Here is a 24920-nt window from a genome sequence, read left to right on the forward strand (position 1 = left end):
CTTCAGCGAATGGGGCGGCATAGAAATGTTTTAATGAATGAATGAATGAATGAATGAATGATTCATAGAACCTGCCCTGTTGAAATCATCAGGTTTGGGGGTTGCCCCTTATTTTTTACGGCATCTGTAGCAAAGCAATGCAGCTGCTGGTGCCCAGCCCGAACACAGCCAGCAATGAACTCTTAAATATAGCAGTAGCAGTCCAGGGTGGATCCACCAAGAATGCTTAAGAATGGCCAAATGTCAGTGAGTCCCGTGACTGCCTCTGCTTAATCATTGCCAGGGTTTTCCCAGCTGAAGTTAAGCTGCATTGCTGCACAAACTGAATATCCATGATAGATGAACTTGCTTTTGCTGCTGATGAAATGGATGGGCTCAGAACACAAGAATAGCAGAAGTTCAGCCCTCTGTCAAATTAAAGCATAAGCACATGTTCAACCACATTGTCAAATTATTCCAAAAGCTACACTGGGTTCAGGCTTCATCCAGCCTACAGTAGTGTGACTAACTTAAGTGCCATCGATTTTAATGAGTCTTCTCATAGTATTCCTCAAAAATAAATGAGCAGATACACTTCTTGTTTCCCCTCAGTGAACATGAATAAAGCATTTCTGTTTTCTTGCCAGGGAAGCTGGAAAGGTGGAACAGAGCAGAAAATCATGCTCTATGCTATTGTCAATCACTGGAAATCGTGGTGCTTTCTTTAATTAAATATGTTTTTGAGCCGATTCTCAGGACATCTTCTGGGTGCTATGGAATGTGTTTCATAAAACACTTAAACAAGAGTTGGAGGCTTTATAATGTGCTGGTCATCCTGGGTATGGTTGCCTAAAAAACAAGTTCAGGATTGGGAGAGCTTGTGAGTTGAATGCAAGTTGGAGAAATGGAGCCTGGTCTGAAACACCGGTAAAAGCTACAAAACTCCAGGGCGCCTTACTTACAACACTGCAGTGACCCTCTTCAGCCCGTGACATTTACAGAAGATTGGTGAAATGACCCCACTGAAAAGCAGTATGACCTGAAGTTAAAGTTTTCTCTGTGATGGTCCATTCACACATGCAAACCATCGCTGGTTATTGTTGTCAGGTAGTGAACTACTTGTTGTTTGCATCGGTCTTTGGTGGCAGAAACTGAATGTGTGACTTGTCTCTCATGGAAAGCTTTGTGTTTGAGAAGTGTGATGCACTTCAGTGCATGGAATGCAACTCTTGCCCAAGACCGCAGATCTGAAAGGTCCTCTTCAGACACGCAGTAACCTGATGTTGCTTCCATCAGGGTGCATATGAGAACCTTTCTGTCTGAGAGCTTACCATCGCAGCATCCCCCACAACTGCCCTCTGGCTTGGCTGTTGTGGAAGGGGTGCAGGGAGAGAGTGCACAGGCATGCATGCCTTGCTTTGTTTTTTCCACCCCAATGTAAGTCTGGATGCCGGTAACTGCTTAGTGGTTATATTTCCATGACCTGAACACATAGGAAAAATAAAAGCAAGGATGAGTGATTAGCTGCCTTCCCCTGCTTGTCTGGGCTTCCAAGAGTGTGAGCTGCTATTCTTACATATTTTCATCACAGGATTATTATGGAAGGAAATGTCGGTCTGACATTTTTTATGTGCATTCCATCTGCCCTCAACAGTAACCTTTTCCTGACCCAGGATCATGCAGTGCCAATCAAAGCTCCTGTGACTGACACACTGGCTTCATTCCAGTGTTCAAAAGGTTTCCGTGTGGAAGACTGTGATTCTGCAAAAGAGTGCAAATGGCTTCCCTTTATGGGTTTGCCTTTGCCTGGTCTAACCCTTTGGGGTGCAAGAAAAGAGGGAGCCAAGGGACGGAATTAGCAGAGAGGCTCCAAAGCACAGGTTGTGTTGCATTTGCACTGCAGCATCGCACCTTGGGCACTGGGCATGGGGCAAGTTGCCCTCAGTGATGCTTTCCTCCTTCTCACCCTCTCCTTCTGCCCCACATTCCCACTGCTGCCTGGGGGGAATTCCTGGTGAGGGGGCAGGCTGCTGCAGTCGATGTCCCTGCTCTTCTTCTGCAGCAATGGCATGGGGAGGGGAAGGGGTAGACACAGAGGCTGCTGCAGAAACATGGGCCTTGGCAAGCGCCCGGCAATGCCAGTCTCTCACAACGAGCCTGGCCAATGGTTATGCAGACGTGTCCACCAGGGGCAACTTCTGTGCAAATAAATTCGGGGGCTTTCAAAAAGTCTTCCGTTCCTCTCATACTGTCATTCATGTAAAGTCATCCCATGCACGCTTATGCAAAATAGCAAGTCCTACAGTTTTCAGGGTTCCCCTGCGAGCCATGCCAGCGGAGGAACATGGGGCGCTGTAGGGCCTTTTTCTTTCTGGACATGCATAAGCTCATTCCCTTAATGAATTGAAGTGAGTCTGAGCTTTCTATGCTGGAGTGTCCCAGCATAGAAATGTGAGAACTGTGGGGGTCCCTTTCAAAGGGACATGCGCTTTCTACGAGTGATGCTTGCAGAAAGGTCCTACTGGGAAACCTGGCAGATCTATTGACCACTTCATCTTTATGGTTGCCTGCTTGACTGAACGGTGCGTAATATTTAAGGCTGAAATTCTTCTGGCAATTTTGCTACTCATTGTAAGAGGTACATGAAGCTTCCCTTTTTCATATATGTGTAGGACACAAGGAGGGTCTTGAGGTATTTCACAGAAAGAAAGCCATGTATGGTATTGCTAGCCCAGTGGACTCTTGCAGCAGCTCCGAGTTTTCTAACCACTTCTATTATTATTTCATTGGTGTGTAGAAGAACATAGGCTCACAGCAAAAAATCCCCAAGGGAAAATTAGAAGCCATAAAAACATGGGGAAATAAGGAGCGGATCTGCAGCTCCATGCATTTAGGTTTGGCTTCGTTTGTGGATAAGGACTGAAGAGTAGTCATGCGCCATGCCAGTCCACCCACTTCAGTGTTGAGGCCACGCAGTATTTGTGCTTTTCTGCCTTGCATTATTGCCATGCTGGTCTTCATTTCGCATTTGCTTTGGCCGTCGCATCCTTGATTTCATCGTCATAAAGAACCTGCGTTCACCCGCCTACAATTTTGTGTTTACTATCCAAGTGGCATTAAATGGAAACGGGCTGCTCCCTTGGAGTGTTTATTCTTGTCCAATTTGTGGTGGGTCGGATGAAGGCACTGAGAAAAACGAAGGCAGGCATAGCCTTTTCTCATTTGCATTTGTTCTTTATTGAACTGAACTCCTTGCATGCAGTTCCTTGTCATCTATGGCCACCGGGCGAGAAGGGAGATACAGGCCAGGAATGGTTCGATTCCTCCCCAGGGTCTCTCAAAACTGCTGCATTGGGAGTGGATGCAACTCACATTTGCAGAGTATGGCAAAGACGGCATGTGAGGACTAGATCAATGTGCTTGCCCCACCACTGGCCCAGAAACCAAACTCTGCAATTTGTCGGGACTGGAACCCACACCTCTCAAGTGGCTTGTCCAAGCACCATGCTCCCAGGCCTTGCTCTTGTAGGGCGTGTGCATACTATCCCAGAGAGGTATATTTTGAACTGTTTCAACATGCTGTATGACAATTATATATGTCTAGTAATGGTTCAGGGACTGCAGGTGGTGCAGTGGTTTAAACTGCTGTGCTGCTGGGCGGGTTGATCGAAAGGTCGCTGGTTCGAATCTGCATAACGGGGTGAGTTCCCATTGCTCCGTCCCAGCTCCTGCCAACCTTGCAGTTCGAAAGCATGCAAATGCAAGTAGATAAAAAGGTGCCGCTTCGGTGGGCAGGTAACAGCGTTCCGTGCACTTCGGTGTTTAGTCATGCCGGCCACACGACCACGGAGACTGTCTGCGGACAAACGCTGGCTCCCTCGACTAGAAAACAGAGATGAGAATCGCCCCCAAGAGTCAGGCATGACTGGACGTAACATCAAGGGGAAACCTTTACCTTTTAGTAATGGTTCATCTGCTAAGAACATCTTCTTGGCTTACCACCATGCCATGAAATGTTATTTCATTTTGAAATAAAGTAAAACAAAATAAAGGCAACATAAAGGAGAGGGATGCTATAAAAAGATCACTTAAGATATAAATTCACCAATTATGATTTTAGTCTTTTATGCTACGCTTCCAGAACAGATTGAGTAAAAGAGCCAAAGAAGATGCTCAGCATCTAATGGAAGAATGAAAATGCAAGTTATCTAGCATATAAAACCTGGCTTATAATGGCTGGAAGCATTCCAGGAGCAGAATAAATGAATACCGCATGTGAAGGGTGATGTGCGATCTTAACAGTCAGCAACTATCCAGGGTACAGACAGGGATCTTAGTTGTGAGGATTGTGTTGCCTAGAATTTTTATTTTCTAAATGGATTTCTAACCCAGCTTTCGAGATACATTGCCCTCAGAAGGCAATCTGCAGAAAAGGTGCAGCAGCACATTAACATGTCAGAAGTACGCAAGCAATGCTTGCAAATTTCAATCCCAAAACCAAGAATTTAAAAACTACCAGCAGCTAAAATGCCTCTCCAAGCACAAAATAGTCACCACCAAAGATGGGCTGTAGTGGAGGGTGTGGAATCATATTCAGGGGTCACTTTTAAAAAAAAGTATGAGGAATCTGTATGTATATCCTCAAGAGAATGTGTTCCAAAGCTTTGAGCCTCCACTGAAAATGCCCTGCTCCCGACAGCTGGCCAGTCTTACAGTTACTGGCAAGCTAGAGAGCACTAGCTCACCTCAGAGCTTGCACAGGCTCATATGGGAGTCTGCCATGGTTATAGCCTGCTCCTAAATGTCCATCTGGCAGTGGGCCAGGTGGACCAGATTTGGCCTGGTTTAGAGTGTTAAAGTCTAAAATATCTCCTTATTTTAGACACACTTGCTAAAGGGATCACTGAATTGCTTGGAAAAAGCCTTCTGAGGTCATGGACACCACCACTCCCACCTTGGATGCGGAAGTCAGAGTTCTAACTCCAACCCGTCTGAGCTGACATGTCGACTCCGCACTGGCTGCCCTCCAAGGTTGGAGAAGTTGATGTTAATGGAGGAGGAAGGAAAACATTCTGGCAGGTAGAGAGGGGATGAGCCTGGAGAAACTAGGATATGAGGTGTCCAGCCTCCTTCTCTATCCCTCCCTCATGCCCTTGCTAGACCACTTGAAAAGACCATCTAGAAAAACTTACCAAAGAGGGAAGACAGGAGGAGAAGATCACCTCTGCCTTTCCTCTCCCTTTGCCTGCTTCAGCCCAGCAGGGAAGCCTCTAAGCAGTGAGAGTGTTGCTGATGGGACTGTGATCTTAGTTTGTGATGTGCGTAGGAGCTCGTGGGTTTTTAATGAGAAATTTATTGCAAGATGTCACTGTGCTGGCATTCTGGAGGGTTAAATCCATCCTTAAGGAGCAGGAAGGAAATCTAGATCAAAGGCAGGGGTCTTAAACTCAACTTACCTGAGGGCCACTGGAAGTAGAGTCTGGATGAGGCTGGGCCGCATCAAGTATTCCACCACCGCGGTGGTGGTGGGCCGCTCATCCCACGTCGCTCCTGGAGGCCGGCCCGGGTGCCGCCGGCGCTTTGAAGGCCGCAGGCCCTCCCCCGTGCCCTGCCCGTCCTGGCAATTGGCCTGCGGGCCACAAGTTTGAGACCCTTAGTTTAAGGGGACAGGAGATCCTTAGGTAGCTTAGGATGGAAAAGTTGGAGGAGTGGAGTTTTCTGCAGCAGAGGTGATGGATAGCTCAGTATGTAAACAAAGTTTCACATACCTGAAGCCATGGGAGGGGAAGTATCAAGGTTGAAACAGATGTCACGGAGGTGAGCAAGAATTTGGCCTAAATAAATAATAGGTTCAAGGTACTAAATGGGTAGATTTAGTCCCTTTCAGCTTTTCTAGGGGAGACAGATGTCACAAGGAATGCAAGGAATAAAGAGCAGATGTTTCCCAGAAATGTCCCTCGTGACATTCTTTTCTGATGCTAATGTTAGCATGTCACATGAGTGAATGCATGGTCCCCCCACCACAAGCAACTTTATTCTTTAGGGTGAACAATAAATGCCATGTTATCATTGTCATCATTGATACTCAGAACAAAAGTACCCCATTTCACCACATAGTGCCTACCATCATCCAAGCAAAACACTAGCCTTGCTCCAGAAGTGTGTCAGCATCCGCACAACCACCACTCCTGCATGCTCCCTTTAAAAATGCTCTTCTGCATGCACACATTATCTGATGCTTCAGAAATGTATATTTGGGTGCATTCCTTTGTGAAGACATACATAGTGCCAGCTCCAGGCTTTTAAGAGTCCTTGCTCAAGGTGAGAGCTCACCTTCTCACCACCCTGGACACCATCTGCCCTTGCTCCTCCTCATTTCCCTTATCGTAGCTACCACTTGCTGATGGTCAGGCAGAGCCAATGAGCAAGTAGGTATCTGCTGCTGCTTCACACCAGCCCTGCCTGGAGCTCCTACCTATTACCCAAAGTGCAGCTTGTTGCTGTTGTGATGTGCCATCAAGTTATATCCAACTTATGGCAACCCTGCGAATGACCCTATGTCCTATCTATGATGACCCTGATCAGATTTTGTAAATCTAAGGCAGAGTTTCCATGATGGAGCCAATCCATCTCCTATTTGGTCCTCTCTTCTTCTGTGTCCCAAGCACAATTCCCTTCTCCAGGGAGTTTTACCTTCTTGTGATGTGCCCAAAGCAGGACAGCCCCAGTTTTATCATTTTTGCTTCTAGGGAAAGCAAGATAATTCTAAATTGTATGTCCCATTAGTATTTGGTTTTTCTGTCTCTGCTTTGCTTTCACAAGCCCAAGGCATCCAAAGTGCCATCTGTCTGTCCATACTAGCCTTATGAACTCTTTCAAATCAGCCCCTTTCACTATCACTACATAAATTTTTGCAAGGGTGAAGGAAATGAAGTTCAGTCCGTTTCAGTTTTTCATTAACCGTTCCCAAGGTGATCATCCCTAAAAATGTTTGCATTGACTGAGGGCGTGCTGATTGGGTGGGCAGAGGAGAACTGGGATTTGTTCACTGAGATTAAAATGTGCAATCAGAGAAGGTGACAAATAGCTTTTTAACAGCCTCTTTCTGTTAGTGGAACCAGGACTCCCAGAGAAATGAGGTCTATTGTCACTCATTGTTTGAAGAGACACTTCAGTTAATCTGTTAATCTACTGGTGAAGCTGCTCTTCCCCGTTTTCCAAGCAACAGAGGCGTGGAGGACATCAAGACCTAACACACATTAAATATAAACTACCCAACCAGGCTGCAAGTATTTTAGGGGGAGAAAATGCTTCCCCAACTTTGAAGAATTCAGGGGCGGGGGGGGGGGGATGAACTAGAATGTGTCCTACCTGCCACCTGCATGGAACATTTTGGGGGTTCATTTTTGTTCTAAAAGCAAGACCGAATGGGATGTAGCATTCACCTCTCAGTCACCCAGTGAGCTTCATGGCTCCATGGGCACTAGGAACTTCGATTTCTCAAGCCTTGTTCTAAGATTCCACCCCACTCCACCCCAATGGGAACTGCTGCTAGATGTCACGATGCCCACCAACTTGGATGGCTTTAAAAGGTGTTTAGACTAATACCTGATGGCATTTGAACTCCTATCCTAGCTGTGGGCTTCCACTAGCAGTGAACACAGTGCTGAACTGGATGGCATAATTTTTCTGGCATAGTTTTTCTTATGTTCTTATGACCCCAAAACCTGGTATGATAAGAAATTGAAATATTTTCTCTGCAACCTCAACAACAACTATGATGTTTGACTCCTTTCTTCTCCTCACCCACCCATGTCTTTCTCCCCCACCCCCAACTTAATCTACTTTTTCTTTGCTTGTTTTCTTAAGCATTCTAAAGTACCAGGAGCTTTGTAGTTGAACACGGTGAAAACAATTAGAACCATAAAAGTAAAATCATTGCAGCTCTGCCACTATTTAACAAAACCTTTACATGGCTAAGCTCAGGGCAGTGTAGTTGATTTTTTTATTCTTGCTCCCTCTCCAACCACCCTGTAAAGACCCCATGACTGGCTGAGCCAAGAAGACAACAATCTGCTTGATTGTATTCATAGTGACCAACGTGCAACAATGAGGAAGGTGAGGCAGAGGAAGAGCATTTCCACTGGCCACCCACAGAGTGCCTTGACTGAGTTGGGATTTGAACCCAGCTCTGTAAGGATCAAGGGCGACCTTGTGCGCATCATAGAATGACCCCTCTGCATCCATGTGGGTGTGCAAACCTGCAGTTTTGTGCCCTGAGTCTTCTGAAAAAGTGAGCTGCATTCAGAAAGCAGCCGTGCCTTTTCTCTTTTGCAATCAGACTCTCATTGTAGAATCTCCCTCTTTGTTTTTGGCGTGTTCATCGCTCAGCAGTACGCCAGACATCTCTTTTGTTATGTGCCAATTAACCGAGCTTGATAAATACTGATTATGCATAATTTACACTCAAGAATCTTTCTTTTCCTTTGAAAGGATGTGGGTTTTTGTTTTGTTTTTCCCTGATTAGGAGAAGGATGGATTGCCCTATGGCATCCTCTAGCAAAAAGTCCTTTTGGAAGGATGGGATTGTTGGCAATGAATGCATCATCTGGATCGGCCTTCTCCATACCAAGTTTCTTGCAGATGTGTCCGGCTACTATCCCTATTATCCCAGCAATCAGGGTTGATGATTGTACTTATAGTCCAATGTAATGAGAAGGTGGTAGGTTGGGCAAGGCTGATTGGGACCATCTGATTCTTTGGAAGGATCACTGGCGAATTCAAGAAAAGAGCAAACGCTTGTTCTCCATTGGTGATGGAAACCTTAGCAGGCTGTTTCCTGTGCCAAAAATTTAGACACACACATAATGTTGGTTTTTTTGCCTAATGAGTATTTCCTTGCTTCCTTAGATCTTATTGACTAGTTGTTTTATTCCATAGTATCATTATGTGCAAATTTTTGTTCAACAAAAATGCAACAAGATTAGTGGTGCAATGATGACATCTTATCAATAGAGGCAGAAGAAGAAATGATGGATCTGGAGTGGACTCGTTCGCTTTCTATTTTCTGAGGAGAATTTTCAAGTTGAGAGAAATCTGAGATACAAATTGGATTCACAGTTCACGGATGCTGTAGGGGGGCTGTGGTGGGTTTTTCCCCATGTTCCAGCACACACTTCTCTCTTGGCTTCATTCCCGATCTTTGCATGTGGAATCTGAAGACCTGTCTATGTACCTTCAGTTGCACCCCTTGCCATGCAGGTGAGCCCTGCAAATCCACAGATCCCACTCACCGGAAGTCATATTCCCTGAGGCAGGACTCCGTTCTCTTGCAAAGCTAATTCTAGAAAAGGAGGGGAACTGCTGGAAGGGATAATGGGCACTAAGGCAATCTAATTAGGAGCTGCAGCAAACTAATTACAACCTAGGTTTGCCTTTGTAATTGAAATTAGCTCATCTCATTATTACTGCAGCTTTTCAGAACTGGGGGGATATTTTCCATTTGTCCACTGATTCTAAAATTCTGCACTATCCCTTAGTGACTTAAAGTCTAGGACTGGAAGACACATTTGAAATTTGAGAGAGCGTCATGGGCACTCTTAACAAAATGACTGCCGGGGTAGAAGATTTGCCCATTCTTAAGATGGTGCCATGGGAAAGAGATGTTCTGATTCATAAAATGGCTACTGCGGTCAGGTGTGGCCAGTCATGACACACTCATTACCTGGAAGGCAAATGGGTGAGACAAAAACAAGCCAAGATCCTAACTGCGAGGCAGAGTGGGGGTCTAAGCTTCAAAACGCAAACCATACTTTAAAACCCAAATAAATGTGGTGCTAGAGGCCAGCAATACATAGAATCATAGAATAGTAGAGTTGGCAGGTGCCTATAAAGTCATCAGGTCCAACCCTCTGCTTAATGCAAGACACCAAGTTTAAGCATCTTTGAAGTGTGTTACCCTGACAATTTAATGATGTTTTATTTTAACAAAATATAAAATCTTAAACAAAACTTCGGAGTGTGAAGTGGCATTAGCCGGCAAGGCTAGATCAAAAGTAAATGGGAAGGCGCAGGATGGGAACAGGGTGATGTGCGATACTGAATTCCAGCAAAGCTTAAAATGTAAAGTTTTACTTTTGGTTGGTCTCAAGTGAACTTCTACTCCAAGGCAAGGCAAATCAGGGATGCGTAGCTGGCGGCATCATTGGAACCCAGCCTTAGTTGCCTGCCCTTTTCCTTTAGTGATTTCATGATGAAATCTTGCACTGCTTCTTTTAAAGGAAGTCTGAATTTCTGCTCGTCAGCAAGGAGAGAATTAACCAAAGGCCAGTTTGATAAACTTGAGCCTGGTGGCAGCTTTCTATAACATTTGGATACATGAGAGATGTTAAATAGTTCTTTCTGAACTTGGCCCCTTTCAATAAATATTCCAGAAGTAGTCCTTGAATGGGATACACAACATTGCATCCAAGTATCCTTTTAATGGAAAGAAGCTCACAGTTGCATATTAGATTTCCCATCTAGCAAGTTCCTGACTTTGATTTTCTTTTCTTTCCCTTACACTCCCTTTATGGTATAAAACTCTTGTTTAACCATTTGCTTCTTATTCAAAGTATTGATCCAGTATTTCATGTAAATTGCAGCAGAGGCAGGCAGGCAAGCAGGCAGGCAGGCAGGGAGGGAGAAAGGAATTGATAATGCAACTCCAATAAAAATCGCCTTGTGTATAAATATGGAATGGAGCAGCGTCAGGCCAACCAGGGCACTTCATTTGACCTAGCAACTCCTTAGAAAATGGGGGGAATTTGAACTGGTCCTCCATTAAACCAAATGAACAAATTAGGATACGCGCCTGATATGTGCAAGAGTCTTGCAGAGATTACTATTCCGTGCACCCTGGATATTCTGAAAAGGCCTGTTTCTATCATTTTATCATTCATCAGCCTGGAATATTAGATGTGCAGCAGTACCCTTGTAAATAAACAAATGTTGCATGTTTAGGTGTAGAGATGAAATAATGGTAAGTGAAATTGAAACGCAGAGCCTTTCACGAAAATGGGGAAGGTTGTGATCAAGCGAGCTCTGTGCCTGCCTGGTCAACTTGCTACCTCTGCATTGGAATGGTTCTTCTGGTCCTGTATCTTTCCACTGGGATCGAACCACATCGCCCTTCAAATGGGATGCCCTCAGAGAGAGGATGATGCTCTGATAGGCATTCACAGAGGACTGATGCACCCTCAGGTCCCCCTTTCTTTTCCCGTTTTTGTAAATTGTCGTCTGGGCTTTTTCTCTTTTGGAGGTGTGGGTATGTGAGAAAGGCAGCTGTCTGCTCTGAAGCAGAGACAGGGGTCAGAACTAAATGATGGTTAGGACCCCTAGGATATGGAACGGGCTTCCAAGGAAATGGTTGAGGCCCCATCAGGGAGGGTGTTCAAGGAAAAATTGGACAGCCACAGGTTGGGGATTACATGGTTCAGGTCGGGGGTCAGACTAGGTGCCCCTGGAGAGCCCCTCTGACTCGCCCTTTTCCTATGTTCCTGTGTTTCGATTAATGCTCACCACCACGGTGGGTAGGTTTAAAGGAGAGGAATGGCTGCATAGTAGTGGGACCAGAGGCACAGGTGACCTCTTCAAAGGCCTGTTGTGGGCGGCAGCGGCAAGGAATGGAGCTGAGAACTTGGAAATTCCTTTCAGTGGATTCCCAGGGGTACCACTGGGACAGGACTTTTGAGGCAGAAGTCTGGGGTCCCACACAGAGGGATGGGCAGGAGGACCCTCAAGTGCAACAGGGCTCAGTTATTTGAGGTTCTCTGGGCAAAGCATGCCCAGTAAACTCCTTGCCTCCATCAGTCAATCTTCTCACCATCATAGTCACCAGTTGCTTTGGCTCCTCCCCTTTGTCCCATCATGGCGATCACTTGCTCACTTGACAGTCAAAGACTGGATGAGCAAGAAGGGGGCTGCTCTTGCTTCTCAGCACCAGCATTGTCTGGACCAGGCTGGGGGCAGGTTGTAGTGGTGCTGAAGAGAATCTCTTGTCTGGGGGATGTCTTGTCAGTGGATCCATCAGGGGTTGAGCCCCGAACAGGTGTCCAGTCATGCTTTCCTTGACACCAGCCCTGGCACCCCTCAAGTTAGACTCTCAACTCCACCCACAAGCTGCAGTTTGTGACTCAAACTCAGCCACCTTGTTTGCAACATATTGTCCTGCCGAGTACGTTAGTAAAGCCTTTCATTTGTGTTCTTTCTCACTCAATCATTTTTGGGTTGTTGATGTTTTAAATTGGCTGACTATCCTCATTTTAAGACCTTGGAAATTAATGAAGTCTGCTGGCTGACAGCAAGAAAGTTGCACCTGAACAGAATGGAAAATTAGGTATAGCTTCTTAAGCCCTGCTCCGTGGTTTGGTGCATCCTAGCCCAGCTGCCCCTGAGCCGTTTAAGGCATGCTTTTATGCATGTTTAGACAGAATGTGCTGGCTGGCGAGTGCTGTAGGATTGGCTTTGCGGTGCTGGGAATTGCAGGATGCTTTTTCTGCCTTTGCATGCATAGAATTGTGCCCTTAGACCTTGATTGGCTTGTCTTCCTAGCTGAAATTTGGCAGTATTAATCATCATTAGGGCTTCTAAATTAATAGTCAAGTGTGTGGTGGGGAAACTGCAGAGCAGACATCAGATCCTCAGGTAAAATGTTTAATTCATGTATTATCTTACCACCCCATAGCTAAACAGATTCTGCCATGGAAAACGATAAGCATTAAAAGGAATAAAACACAACATTAAAGGGTTTTTAGAAAACAAAGAACAGAAAGGGCAGGATACCAATAAAAATGGCTAGTCGGCTGGGGAATTAAATGTCTCCAGTAAGCACCAGCAACAAAACAAGGTTGGTGCCTGCTTACCCTCCTGAGGAAGAAAGGGGGCCACTACACAGAAGTCTGTTCTGCAGCTGCATCCAATTAGGTCCTAGGTCTATGCAGAACCATCACAGACCTCATCTGATGACTTCAGTGACAAGGATGGTGCTGCTGATGATTTTCTGTATATCCAGGGGGCTTGCAAGGTTCTTCCCTTCTTCATTTCATGCTCACAACAACAACTGACCCAAAGAATTAAGCCAAATAGTCTTAATCTACAAAAGAATCTGAAGTTCATGATTTTCGGATTCTTTCCAGCTTTGCCTGAGTAGAGAAATGTACAAACCCAAGACTTGCTGTGGCTCACTTACATAATGCTATGATGTTACATGTCCCTCAAAGGGTGCCCTACCTGGAGAAGCCAAGAACTGCAACAGGAACATTGGCCTGCAAAGCATGGGCCCCACAGCTGAGACCATGTCCCCAGATCCTCATGCTGGACAACTAGACCAATAGTCAGTTTATCCATTTATTAAGCTCCTGCAGCCTTTATTAAGATTCCATGTTTGTTTATTCTTAGGTCTTGTTTTAAAAACAGTAGTAGCACTATTCATTTTGGCAATACTTGAACATAAATTAAAACTGCAGTCTTGAAAAGAGTTTATCCCTCTTTTCAGAGGGCAGGATAGCCCCTAATTACCTAGAGTAGCCTGAGAGAACAAAACAAAGATGTTCATTTGAAAATGCATGAAACATTCTTCAGCAGTCAGGGAGGAAAGGACTGGGGAAGAGAGAGAGTTTGAAGAGCTTTTGTTCAAATTTGACAGGTTGCAGACTAAAGTACCAATTTCATGCATGAGTTTCCCCCCAAAAAATTTCTGCATAATGTTTAACTTCCCAATCAGCTAGATTAAAGACAGCATCCATGTCTCAGAGTACACATAAATGTTGGCTCTGTGAGCAGAACTCAGGAATACAACTGCAAAGGGATCCACTAAGTGCTGGCCTTCTGCTTTTATGCCATTCCGGTTCTGTTTTGCAATGAACATTAATTTATAGGAAATAATTATATCTTGCTATTCTCAAGGCAGCTTACACCAAGAATAAAAAACAGCAACAACAAACCCAGATAAATACTGTCAAATGAAAAAAGAGCATGTTGCCAGATAAACATTGTACTCATGTGCCAAAGACCCTGGCAGGTGAGTCCAGTTTTCTTTGTTATCAAAGAGGGTCTACCTGTGGTCCCTGGACAAGTCCCAGGGGCATTATGGGAGCTTGAAAAGCCACTCAGAGATCAAAAGAATGCTCTGACCTTGGAAGAAGGAGTCAGAAATCTCACCCCAATCCCTCCCCATGACTACTAATACTGAAAGAGCCAGTGGAAAGCACTCCGTGCTTCTTTGACATTGGAAAAGACACCAGAGAGGAGGAGAACAGGGTGCATTGCGATAGAAAGGCAGGGAAGAAAACCACAAAGGCCAGGATATGTAAACCTTAACATAATCTGTGTAAAACAATTTGCAGAGAAGAAATTTAGGGAATTCAGCTCCTCTCAACCCACCACTAGCTAAAGGCCTCCCTCTGTGTGTGCCAAACCGTGTATTGCCCTTCTCTGCACTGGCAAAAGGACCATACGTTCTGCTATGAAAATCCCTGCTCCAGAAAGTCAAACATAAAAATGATTGGCATCCTTGTTTTGTGCTATTTGGGTTTTAATAACACTCTAAAATAGAAATTAAGCATAAGCGAATAAAAATGGAAAGCATTTCTAAGAAGCAGTAATTTTGAAGGAGGTGCACCCACCAAAGCCTTTATAAGTCTTTATAAGATACTTCATTCCTGTTTCCTCCATCATGACCCTCTAAACTTCTTTGCTAACAATCTTTTTATGGCTTCCCCCTCTGCCTGCAACAGAGTTCAAATGGAGACTGGAAGCAGGTTGACCCTGTGGGGTTTTTTTCCTCTTTTTGAACTATTATGTGAAGGAAGGAATGGGGCACCCAAGTGGAAAGTCAGCCTGGATTTTTCTCATGCAAGAAATACAGTCTATGAAATTGATGGGAATTCAATGTGGAGAGGAGTAAAAAGTGAGATCCAATACTGCAACAGCAACCCAACTCCAGGAATATTCCTATGGATATGCTATCTTTAGAGCTTACAGACTTTCCAGAGAGTCTTTCCATTCTAAAGCTAACATTCCTTCTTTTTGGCAGATGTTCATTCCAATGAACATCAGAACTGGTTTTCTGGGGAAGACAGATGTGTTCCCTGCAGAAATCGCAAATTGCCCTTTATATAATCTCTTATAAAACCCATCTTGAGTCAACTCTGTTCCTTTTAATTGCCATGTAAGCATGGAAGGTGCCACTGTGTTTTAGTAGTGCTGGTGCGGTTTTGTATGTTTGTGTTTATGGTCGCAGTGCTGGCGTTTTTTGGTTCATACATAGACAGAGCCAGTGTGGTGTCATGGTTAAGAGCACTGGGCTGGAGCTTGGGAGATCCAGCTTCCAGTCCTCACTCAGCATGGTGCTCACTGTGTGACTTTGGGCCTGTCACGTGATCTCAGCCCAACATACCTCACAGGATTGTTCTTGTGAGGATAAAATTCAGAGGACAGAGGACTTATGTAAGCTACCTTGAATTCTTTTGAAAGGAAAAAAAGATGGGATGCAAATGTAATAATTTTTGTTATATTTATATCTCACATTATTTTTTCCACTTGCAAGCAGCTCTCCTCCTTCTTTCTCTTTTATCCTGCCAACAACCCCATTAAGATAGATTAGGTTCGGAATCAGCAACTGGTCCAAAGTCACTAGTGAGCTTCATGGTGGAGTGAGAATGAGAATCAAGGTGCTCCAGCCGCCAGATCATCGTCTCAGGGTTTTATTGTACTGATTGTCATGTGATGTGTGATGTCTAAGGAGATCTTTATCATTCTTCTTGTTGTTGTTCTGGTTTCCTCTGCGATGCTGTCACAAACTGCCCATAGAGCTTCAGCTATTGGGTGGTATAGGGATAATATAATATAAAATAAAAATGAAAATACTGTGCTCAAAGTGGCTTGCAAAACTTCAGAACACACACAGCACCAATACAGTTCAATAATTCAACACGTGAAACCACTGAACTCAACGACTTTAAAACTGCTGGTGCAGCACAGTAGCTACAGTGTTGGTCTGGGACATGGCCGTGTGGTGTAGGAGGTAAGAGTGCTGGGCTGAGTTCTAGTCCCCTCTCAGCCACAGAGTTCGCCTGTCTTATAGGGCTATTGTGAGGATAAAATGGAGAGGAGAAGACCTGGAGTTCCTTGCAAGAGAGGGAAAAAGGCAGGAGATATATGGAGGAGGAGGAGGAAACAGCAGCTCCTGCATGTGCCACTGCCACCGCTGCTCGGATGCATGCCAGATACACCTTCTACCCCCAAGCTGCAGGCCCTCCTTCAAGTCATCATAGAAATAGATGTTGGCCTTCCTAGCCACCCAATTTTCTTTTCCCACTGCTAGTTTGCCTGTAAGGTAGTTTACTAGTATGTGAGTGTGTGTGTGTGTGTGTGTGAGAGAGAAGGGGGGTTGCTTCATTTTATTTGCAGTAATGACATGCTTGCATGTGTGTTTATGTGCAAGTAGCAAAGGACTTGACACAGTTCTCAGACTTGAGAGCTAAGGGAACAGAGTTAGCCTTATGGTTGATTTGGTATCTTCTTTTCTGCTGCTGAGGCTGCTCTTAACTTTTTTCTTTGGTATTTAAACTCAGCATGCTCTTTATTCCTTGCATCAGGAAGGTAGATAGCAACTCACTATCCGTCTTATCTGCCCCTTTCTGAATATTTTACTGTCCCTGTGTCTTTTATACCCATTCACAGTGTTTAAGCTCTCCAGCTAAAACTGGTTGTTCTTATGTTTCTGTTTTGCTGTGGATGGTGCTGGAAAGAGTTTTATTTTCCTCCCTCCTCCAGAATAGCTATTTAAGATGACACTTCTGATACAGTGTCAATGAGCTATTGTGGAGAATTCCTCCCCTCCCCTCTAAAATCGCCTAGCAGGCTTTAGAGATTCTAAATATTATGATTTGTGGAAGTAATGAATGCTTTAGGAATGGTATTTGGGAATGCAGTAGTATCTGTTTACTACAAAGAAGGTAGCCCCTATCTCATGCAATTATTTCTATATGTCTCTTGCACCGTAAAATATATCATTACTAGGAAATGGCTGGTTTCCAAAAACCCGTGAAGATTTATAAATGGTCTTTTTCAAACTCGGTTCTTCAAAAATTAATGCATAGAACTGGGTGTCTACAATACAGTATGTCAGACATGGGAGTTCAAAAATATAATTATTCTGTGTGCAGCCTGAGTTTTAAAAATGTTAATAAAACAAGTCGATGGGTCATTCGTTTCTAAAATTCCATTTTCTGTTTGATTTAGCTAAAAAACAAACTGTTCATCTTTGCTGCTTGTCCGTCTGATGAGGCTTATCAGAGAAAGATGATTTCTACTTGCTTTTTTGTGTGATAATCACCACAGCAGTTTTTTGTTGTTTATCATTGCAAATCAGGGAAGCATTGGTGCTTGTCCATCCCTGATTTCTAACTGCTCTTTCTTCTGTGTCTTAGTCTGTTCACAGTTTTCCAGGGGAGTCTATGCCATCTTTGGATTCTATGACCAGATGTCAATGAACACGCTGACGTCCTTCTGCGGGGCACTGCACACGTCCTTCATCACTCCCAGCTTCCCGACAGACGCAGATGTGCAGTTTGTCATTCAGATGCGGCCAGCTCTGAAAGGAGCTATCCTAACCCTTCTGACTTACTACAACTGGGAAAAGTTCGTATACCTCTATGACACTGAGAGAGGTAAGAGTAATCCTTTTTATCTTTTCCTTCTGTCCTGTCACTTCTTACTGCTGTGTAGAGTGCAATGGGCCCATCTGGTTTTGCCTTAAAATCACCAACAGCACTTGGTGACCTTCTAGTCAACTCGAGCCTGGAGAATTTCTGTTGGGTCCCTCCAGTTTTTGGAATCAAATGATTATGCAATGGACTCCATGACCATGGCAGCAAAAGCTAGCTGGAAACCAGCTAGCCTTTCTCAATACTGCATAGATGCTTTGGACTACCACTCCCAATTCTGGCAATTGGCTATGCTGACTGGGGCTGATGGGAGCTGATCTTCAAACATCTGACGTGCACTTGGTTGGGCAAAGTTGAAGGATGTCAGGGCATGCCATCTCATATTTATTCCTGTCAGCTTCAAGAGGATCGCCCTTGAAGCTGAAGTGGATCACACAGTAATAAGCACACATTAAAACACAAGCAATGTGAAGAATTGTTGTCCAAGAGCTGCTGTCCATCTCTGTGGAAAGCCAAGTTCCATCCAGGCAAAGTGCAACAGGCAGAGGAGGCAGCCCCAGTTCAGGCTGCAGGTGGAAGGGGCAGGATATCAATGCAAATCATCCTTAGTGCAAAACACCATGTTATATAGAAGACAGGCATGTCAAGGTGACTGGTCTGAGTTTCTCTTTCTCTGGACTTAGGGGGAGTGCAATATCTGTACAAGATTAGTTTTTCCTTATCTCTAGTTAATTTACTTTATACTGCTTTGAAATAAGGCTTGCCCCTGCTAATTCTCCACACAAAGCAGACATGCCTAGCTCTTGGTAGCACAGTCAAGAAGCAGAAATCTAATTTATGTTCAGATTTCTTTCCCCAATGCCTGCTGCTTTTCATCTCTTGAAAAGTTCTTTTAAAAAGAGGGAGCTTTTTAATGTATAATTTCAGGTGGTTGGGGGCTAATGGGATTTGTTCAAAGCTAGTTACAAAGGCTTTGACTGGGGTGAGGTCACAGACAACTGTTAAATGGGTCTCAACTAGGGACAATAGAGAAATCCGCAATGGCTTCAAGTGGGTTCAGATTTCTAGGGATGAACCTGCAGATTCCTGACAAATCAGCTTTCTTCAAACTGCAGGCATTCCATAGACTTCCAGTCTGGTTTTTTTAAAATCTTCCAGAATTGTCTGCAAATTGAGTCATACCAAAAAAAAAAGGGGGGGGGGATTGTATGTTTTTGTCCAGAAGCTAAAGTGTGAAAATGTGTGCAAATATATGATTTTCCCCTTTGTTCCCCTTCTGGAGAAATTTGCATACATTCATATTATCTAATTTGAGAATGTGCATGTATGCGTGGGTGTGCATCAGTGCACATGCAAATTAGTGCAATTAGAACAAAATTCTCCTGCAAAACATCCAATTCTGTCAATGAAATTATGGATTGAAAAGTACCTGATAGTATGTGAAACACATGGAACGGATTAACCAAATCCATGCATCTCTAGTCTTGACTATTTAATTATTATATTTATATCCCACTTTTTCCCTGAACAAGGAACTTAACGCAGCTTACATAATTCTCCTTCTCCTTTCAATCTTATCCACACAACAAGAACCCTGTGAGCTAGGTTGGGCTAAGAGTCTGTGATTGGCCCAAAGTCATTCACTGAGCTCCATGGTTGAGTGGAGACTAGAACCCAGATATCTTGACTCCCAGCTCAGCACTCTTAACCACTATTAATGCAAAGCATCCTGAGTAGACGGCATGATGAAGATGTTTTACATGGAAGAGGGGTAATCTTTAGTGAAACAGAAATCTGGTGGAACCAGTGGGACAACAGAAATCAACTCTGATTACCTAGCCTCTTGTTGGTTTAGAATGAGCTGGTCCAGAATAAATAGCTCTTGATGAATGCAGACTGGACAGGTTTACCAGTCTTAGAGCTACTTTGTACTGGGGGCCAGGAAAGCTAACTTGGTCTATTTCAGTGAATGAGGAGTGGGTGGAAACTCCAAGGGATGCCTGTCTGTCTGATTCTGAGGACCAGAATAAGCCAGCATTGCAGAACAAGTGCATTGTTTCTGAGAAACAGACCCTAATAAATCCCATCTTCTTGAGAATCATAATAATCTCTGACAGCACCTGAAACATCTGACAGTTTTGGTATCCTCCCTAATCTATTGTGATGGTTCTTCAAATAAAGGAGCCTTCAAGATCCTCTTGGTGTGAGTGGTGAATGAGAGAGTGAAGTGAAAAACCTCACATATGTTACTGCCAAGATCCCACTGATCATTGGAAAGTGGGGGAGGAGACCTTGCGCTGTCATACTTTTTAATAATTTTACCATCAGTTCATTGCTGCTTTGGGCAACACATGCTATAGGAAGACAGCAAAGGACCATTTTCTGTCTGTTCTCAAAATACATTATTGTTTAAACACCTCCTCTCTTTCTTTGTAAGCATTATTAGCTTACCAGGTTGTTGTTAGAACTGGCCAATCGCTGGGAAACTGCAAGCTGCTAAACCATTTCTTCTAGTCTGAATATTGAGTTACTGGGAAATTAGGCTTCCAAGCATTTTTATGGCTTTTATTTTTTTGTCTTAAAAATGCCATTTTGTTTGTTTCATGAAAGACAGCAAACATCAGACTTTGTGATTGCCATTAGAATGCTGTTTAGCCTATTGCAGACATTCTGCAAAATGGAATGATCCTGGATGGAATTATTTTTGGCAGTATGTTATATTGTGAACATTTTGGCAGTGTGGACTTTACTGTGGCACAAGGGTTTCTAACTGTGTATCACACCTTGGTGGGAAGGGAGGGCAGGAAACCAAAGCAGGGATTGAGTTGTGCAGTTGTTGCATCTATACTGTCTGGGGTCATCAAGAGTGGGGTATGAGAAGCAAGCTTAAACCCCCTGCCTTAATTCTGACCCTGAGTGCATAATTCCCCCAAGGGAATGCCAAGGGAATACCACCTCTCCATTCTAATGGGCGTGGGGAGCTGCCCCTGAGACAAGTCTGTCAGGAGTGCATCTGGGACCCTGTGCACAGGAGGACCCCAGCCCAGCAGTGCCCAAAGGGGACACAGGCCCCTGGGCACTGGAATACTGAGAAGACACCTTACTGCTCCAGTTCCCTTGCTGGCTACATGGCCACAAAGGCAGCATCTGAGGCTGGAAATAGGTTCAGCACCATGGACAGTTCATTTAAAGTTCTGCCTGAGCCTGGAGTGACACTGGAGCACTGGCTGCTGCTGCTCATCTGCTAAGGCAGTATTCCGTATCATGAAGCTGTGGGCTCCCATGGTCTGGTGTGCTCACTTCAGCAAAGAACAGCAGCTAAAATAAAGCATGTCAGATAATCTCCATAAACTTAGCATATTTTCCCATCTAAGGCTAAGAATCTCGCTTGGATTGGTAATCCTGACCGGGCATGGCAGGAAGTGAAATGGTCCAGCAGCAGTGACTGCTGCTAGGTAAACCATAGTGGAAAACAGCACAGTGGGAAATCTATTAATTAGCCTTGGCCAACAGCCAAAGGGAGAGCTGTGTTTAAATGAAATAACGAACAGTTTCTTTCATAGTTCTTTGAAGACTGCTAAGTCAGTGTTTATCCTGAGCAACAATGGGGATATTGTGTTCCTTTCATAATCCTTTCTCATGGAAGAGAAAAACAAATAAATACAGCCAAGTTCCTAATCTTGCAGCCTAAGAAAATATTACTATATCACAATCAAACATTATGAAGGAGATGAGGAGATTCCATGCCGTGCATCAGAAGATAATTTCTCAAACCTGCCCCACCAACACCTTCCCGCCATACCGCATTGTGACTAGTTTTAGCTGCTTTAGTAACGCAACCAGGATTGCCAATAGTTAATTCTGAAAATACTGGCTGGATAAGTCTGCTTGGGGGTTATGGCAGGTATCAAATCAATCTTGGTTTCTTTGATTACATCACACTGGCTGTGTTCACACAACAAGCAGACTTGCACGGCACCATGGTTCATGTTGTTTTTCGTCATGATCTACTCAACAAACAACCCAGTGGTTTCTGTCTTATCATGGTTTCCATCCTCCCCACTTAGTCCTCCACTGTTGGCACATATCCCATCAACTACTATGCCTGAAACTCAGTTCCGAGGTACATCAGTCCCTGTTTATGTCACTTGTCTCTTCCTCATTGGTCCATAAACAGAGGTTGGATGGCCTCTATGTAAGTGAGGAGGACTTTCCAGAGGACTGTGTGGTAGCTGCATACAAGCACTGTGCAAAACAAGTACTTCTACCTGGCACAATGTAGGAACACTCAAGGACTCCTTGATTTCGGTGAGAATCAGGACATCAGTAGAGAAGATACAGAGAAGACACAGGGCCTTTCAACTAGAGTAGGTTCTAAGGGATTCCCCAATTGCCTTCCCGTACCTTCCAGGACTGTTTCTCACCCATGGTGTCAGAGGACAAGAATGAGTATCCTCTGGATGCTCAAGCACAGTAGCTCCAAAGGGTCAGTGCCCAGGTTATTGCAAAGAGGTGAAGCACCAAGCTTGATCCCTCCTGAGCAAAAACCTTCTTGGGATAAAGTTCTCCTGATGATCTGCAGCTGAGCCTTGGTGGGGGGTTGGGAAGGTCTGGCTATATCAGTTGCAATTGATTGCTGCTGAAACGATGTCTCTCTAGCAGCTCCAGTGCTTTGGGACCTTGGTTCAAGGCCAATGCTGAAAAGTGTTGAGCTTGGGAAGCTTGCTGGGCTCTGCTCCTTGGAATGATTTTGTCTTGGACTGCTTGTCTCGACTCTTCTTCTGCCTCAGACCCTGCTCTCCTTTCTGTGTTGGTAATCCTGGGGTGTTCTTGACCTTTGCCTGCCTACTAATTGCTCTTTGCTTTGAACTGCTCTCTTGCTGGGCTAATAGGACCTTAAAGATTGAACTTGACCCAGCCATGGCAGGACATGGTTTTTCCTTGGCATTGGCACTGTCCAAGCATCGCAGCTGGCTTGCGTCGCTCATTTTGTAACCTCAGCCATGTGATTCTTGGAAATCCTCCTTGTTACAGCTACACTCAGCTAGCAAGTGTTCGAATATATACCCATGTGCAGCCCAATTCACACTGTGGTTTCTCCACATGATTTTGGACATCTGGAACATGGGGAGAAAACAAGCCAGCTTTCATATTGGATGAAGATCCCCAGACTCCATCCCTCTTCAGCTCATGGGCTTCTTCTCATGTTCAGCCCTCTCTTAGAAAGTGAGCTGAGCCAAGAGGAAGCCCACGGACACTTGCAGAAGTCCATTTCTGCAACTGGTGACATTCTTCTGCATCAGATGCAGCCCAAGCAAAGCTGCAAGTTGCAGGTGTGGAGGAGCAGTGCTGCTTGCACAGGCCTCAAGTCCTGGTGAGGGTCATGCAAATGCTTGGTGTGCTGGCCAGGAAGTCAAACTCAAAGCTGCAACAAAGCTGGCCAGTGTCTTGAGAATCTGAGCCCAGTGATCCAGTGCATTCTGACCCTCAATGTAGATAGCAATATATGATTCACATTCAATGTAGGTTCCTTCTAGTTCTTGCTGTCCGGAAGGATCCAGTGAAAGGCTTGGATGGATGGGTCTATCCAGGATTCTCAGCTGTCTAGGCAGATGCTTCAGTATAGTGAGCGTGAAGTTCTTGAGCCAAGTGCAATCAACTGGGAAACAGGCAATGAGAAATACCTTGGGAAATGATGTATATAAACCCCCAAATCCTCCTATGCACAGATTAAGGTTAATCAGGAAAGCAAACAGACATTTGAGAAGCATAGAGGGAGGCCGTGCTGAATGTGCTTGATACCACGGATGTGAAGATAATGCCAGTGCTTGTGTATATATGACCACTTGAGAGTCAGAACCACATACTGTTTACAGGCAGTCTCTCATTTTAATACACACCTTTTAAATATTAATTAGATCATAAATATGCAAGCCTGAGCTGCTCTTGCAGAATAGGATAATGCATGTTTAATTTTGATAGTATGCGTGGATACATAAATAATTTAGGTAAAGGGTACTTTGTTCAGTGTGAATTTTGGAATGTTTCTCCAGAACATTTCCAGGAAGAACACTCCCATGCATCCAAGATGAAACAGTTGTTTTCTTTGCATACTACTTCTTTCACACACCCATTTCAGTTTGCTTCCTTGTATCATACAGCTGGAGGAAACTGTGCAGATCACCTCATTCAGTATCCTGCTTAATGCAGGAAATCCAGGGACAGAACAGCCCCAACAGGTCACTGCATAACATTTTCTTAGAAGCCTCCAGAAAGAAAGTCTCCTCAATCCCTTTACATAATGATCCCATTGTTGAACTGCTCATGCCAACAAGAAACTTCTACTCAGGCTCCCCTGAAATAGTCCCATTAGATCTAATCCTGCCCTCCAGTGAAGTTATAAAGAGTCTTCACCTTCTTCCATGTGATAACCCTTCAGGTGTTTCCAGACTGTATTTGGTATAGCCCAGTGGTGACCCGTGAACCTGTCTTATTGGCTGGCTTGCTGTTCTTGAGATTTGTCCACAAATGTCTTGGAGATGCCACCTTGGCTCAGTGTTGGACACTTGAACCTGCCAGAGGGCACATGGACTTCCTCTTCCCTCCTCCTCCTCTCTTAAGGCAGAAATGCAGGCCTACAGCTCCCATCAGCCTTTGCTGGCACAACCAAGAGTCAGCCAGAGTGGGAGTTGTCTACCAAATGGAGTCACACGTGTTGCCTGCCCCGGCATAGATACCTGGTTGGTCACTGTACAAGCAGGACACTGGACTACATAGCACTCTTGTGTGATCCAAGGTGACGGTTCTTACGTCCTTATTATGCCGAGTAGCAGGATGCACACACATAGAATTAATGTACCCATGCAACAGATGGATGAACTGCTGATGTTAAGAGAACCTTGATAGCTATAATAAGTTTAAAGAAGCCCCCTGCTTTGAAATACTCGATACATTCTGCCTGAGCACTGCTGTGTAAGTATTCTACTCAGCATTACTCATTCAGAGTCAACCGCATGTTTTTCAGCCTCACCATTGGGAAAGCATATTTCCAGGACCTCTCTGAGGCTGCCATTCATAACCACTATAAAATAGTCCAAGATCCCCATGAAATAGTTCTCTGAACAGTTCTTTCTATTCTTTTCCCATTAAAAAAAATAACCGTGTGGAGATGAATTCTTAGGGCTGCTGTGTATAAACATTGCTGCAGCTGCCGCTTTCATATATCAAGGCAAA

General features: G+C 44.4%; 1 protein-coding gene across 1 annotated transcript in view; it reads left to right on the forward strand.

Annotated features, from left to right (window-relative positions):
• GRIA3 (glutamate ionotropic receptor AMPA type subunit 3) overlaps window positions 1–24920 on the forward strand; it is a 139718-nt gene that overhangs the window by 26295 nt on the left and 88503 nt on the right. The window contains exon 3 of the mRNA XM_044427159.1: window positions 17451–17690. Coding sequence (XP_044283094.1) covers window positions 17451–17690 — 240 coding nt within the window. The remainder of the gene's footprint in view (window positions 1–17450; window positions 17691–24920) is intronic.

The sequence above is a fragment of the Varanus komodoensis genome, unplaced genomic scaffold (assembly GCF_004798865.1).
Source record: "Varanus komodoensis strain SLA01 unplaced genomic scaffold, ASM479886v1 scaffold18_3, whole genome shotgun sequence".
NCBI lineage: Eukaryota > Metazoa > Chordata > Lepidosauria > Squamata > Varanidae > Varanus > Varanus komodoensis.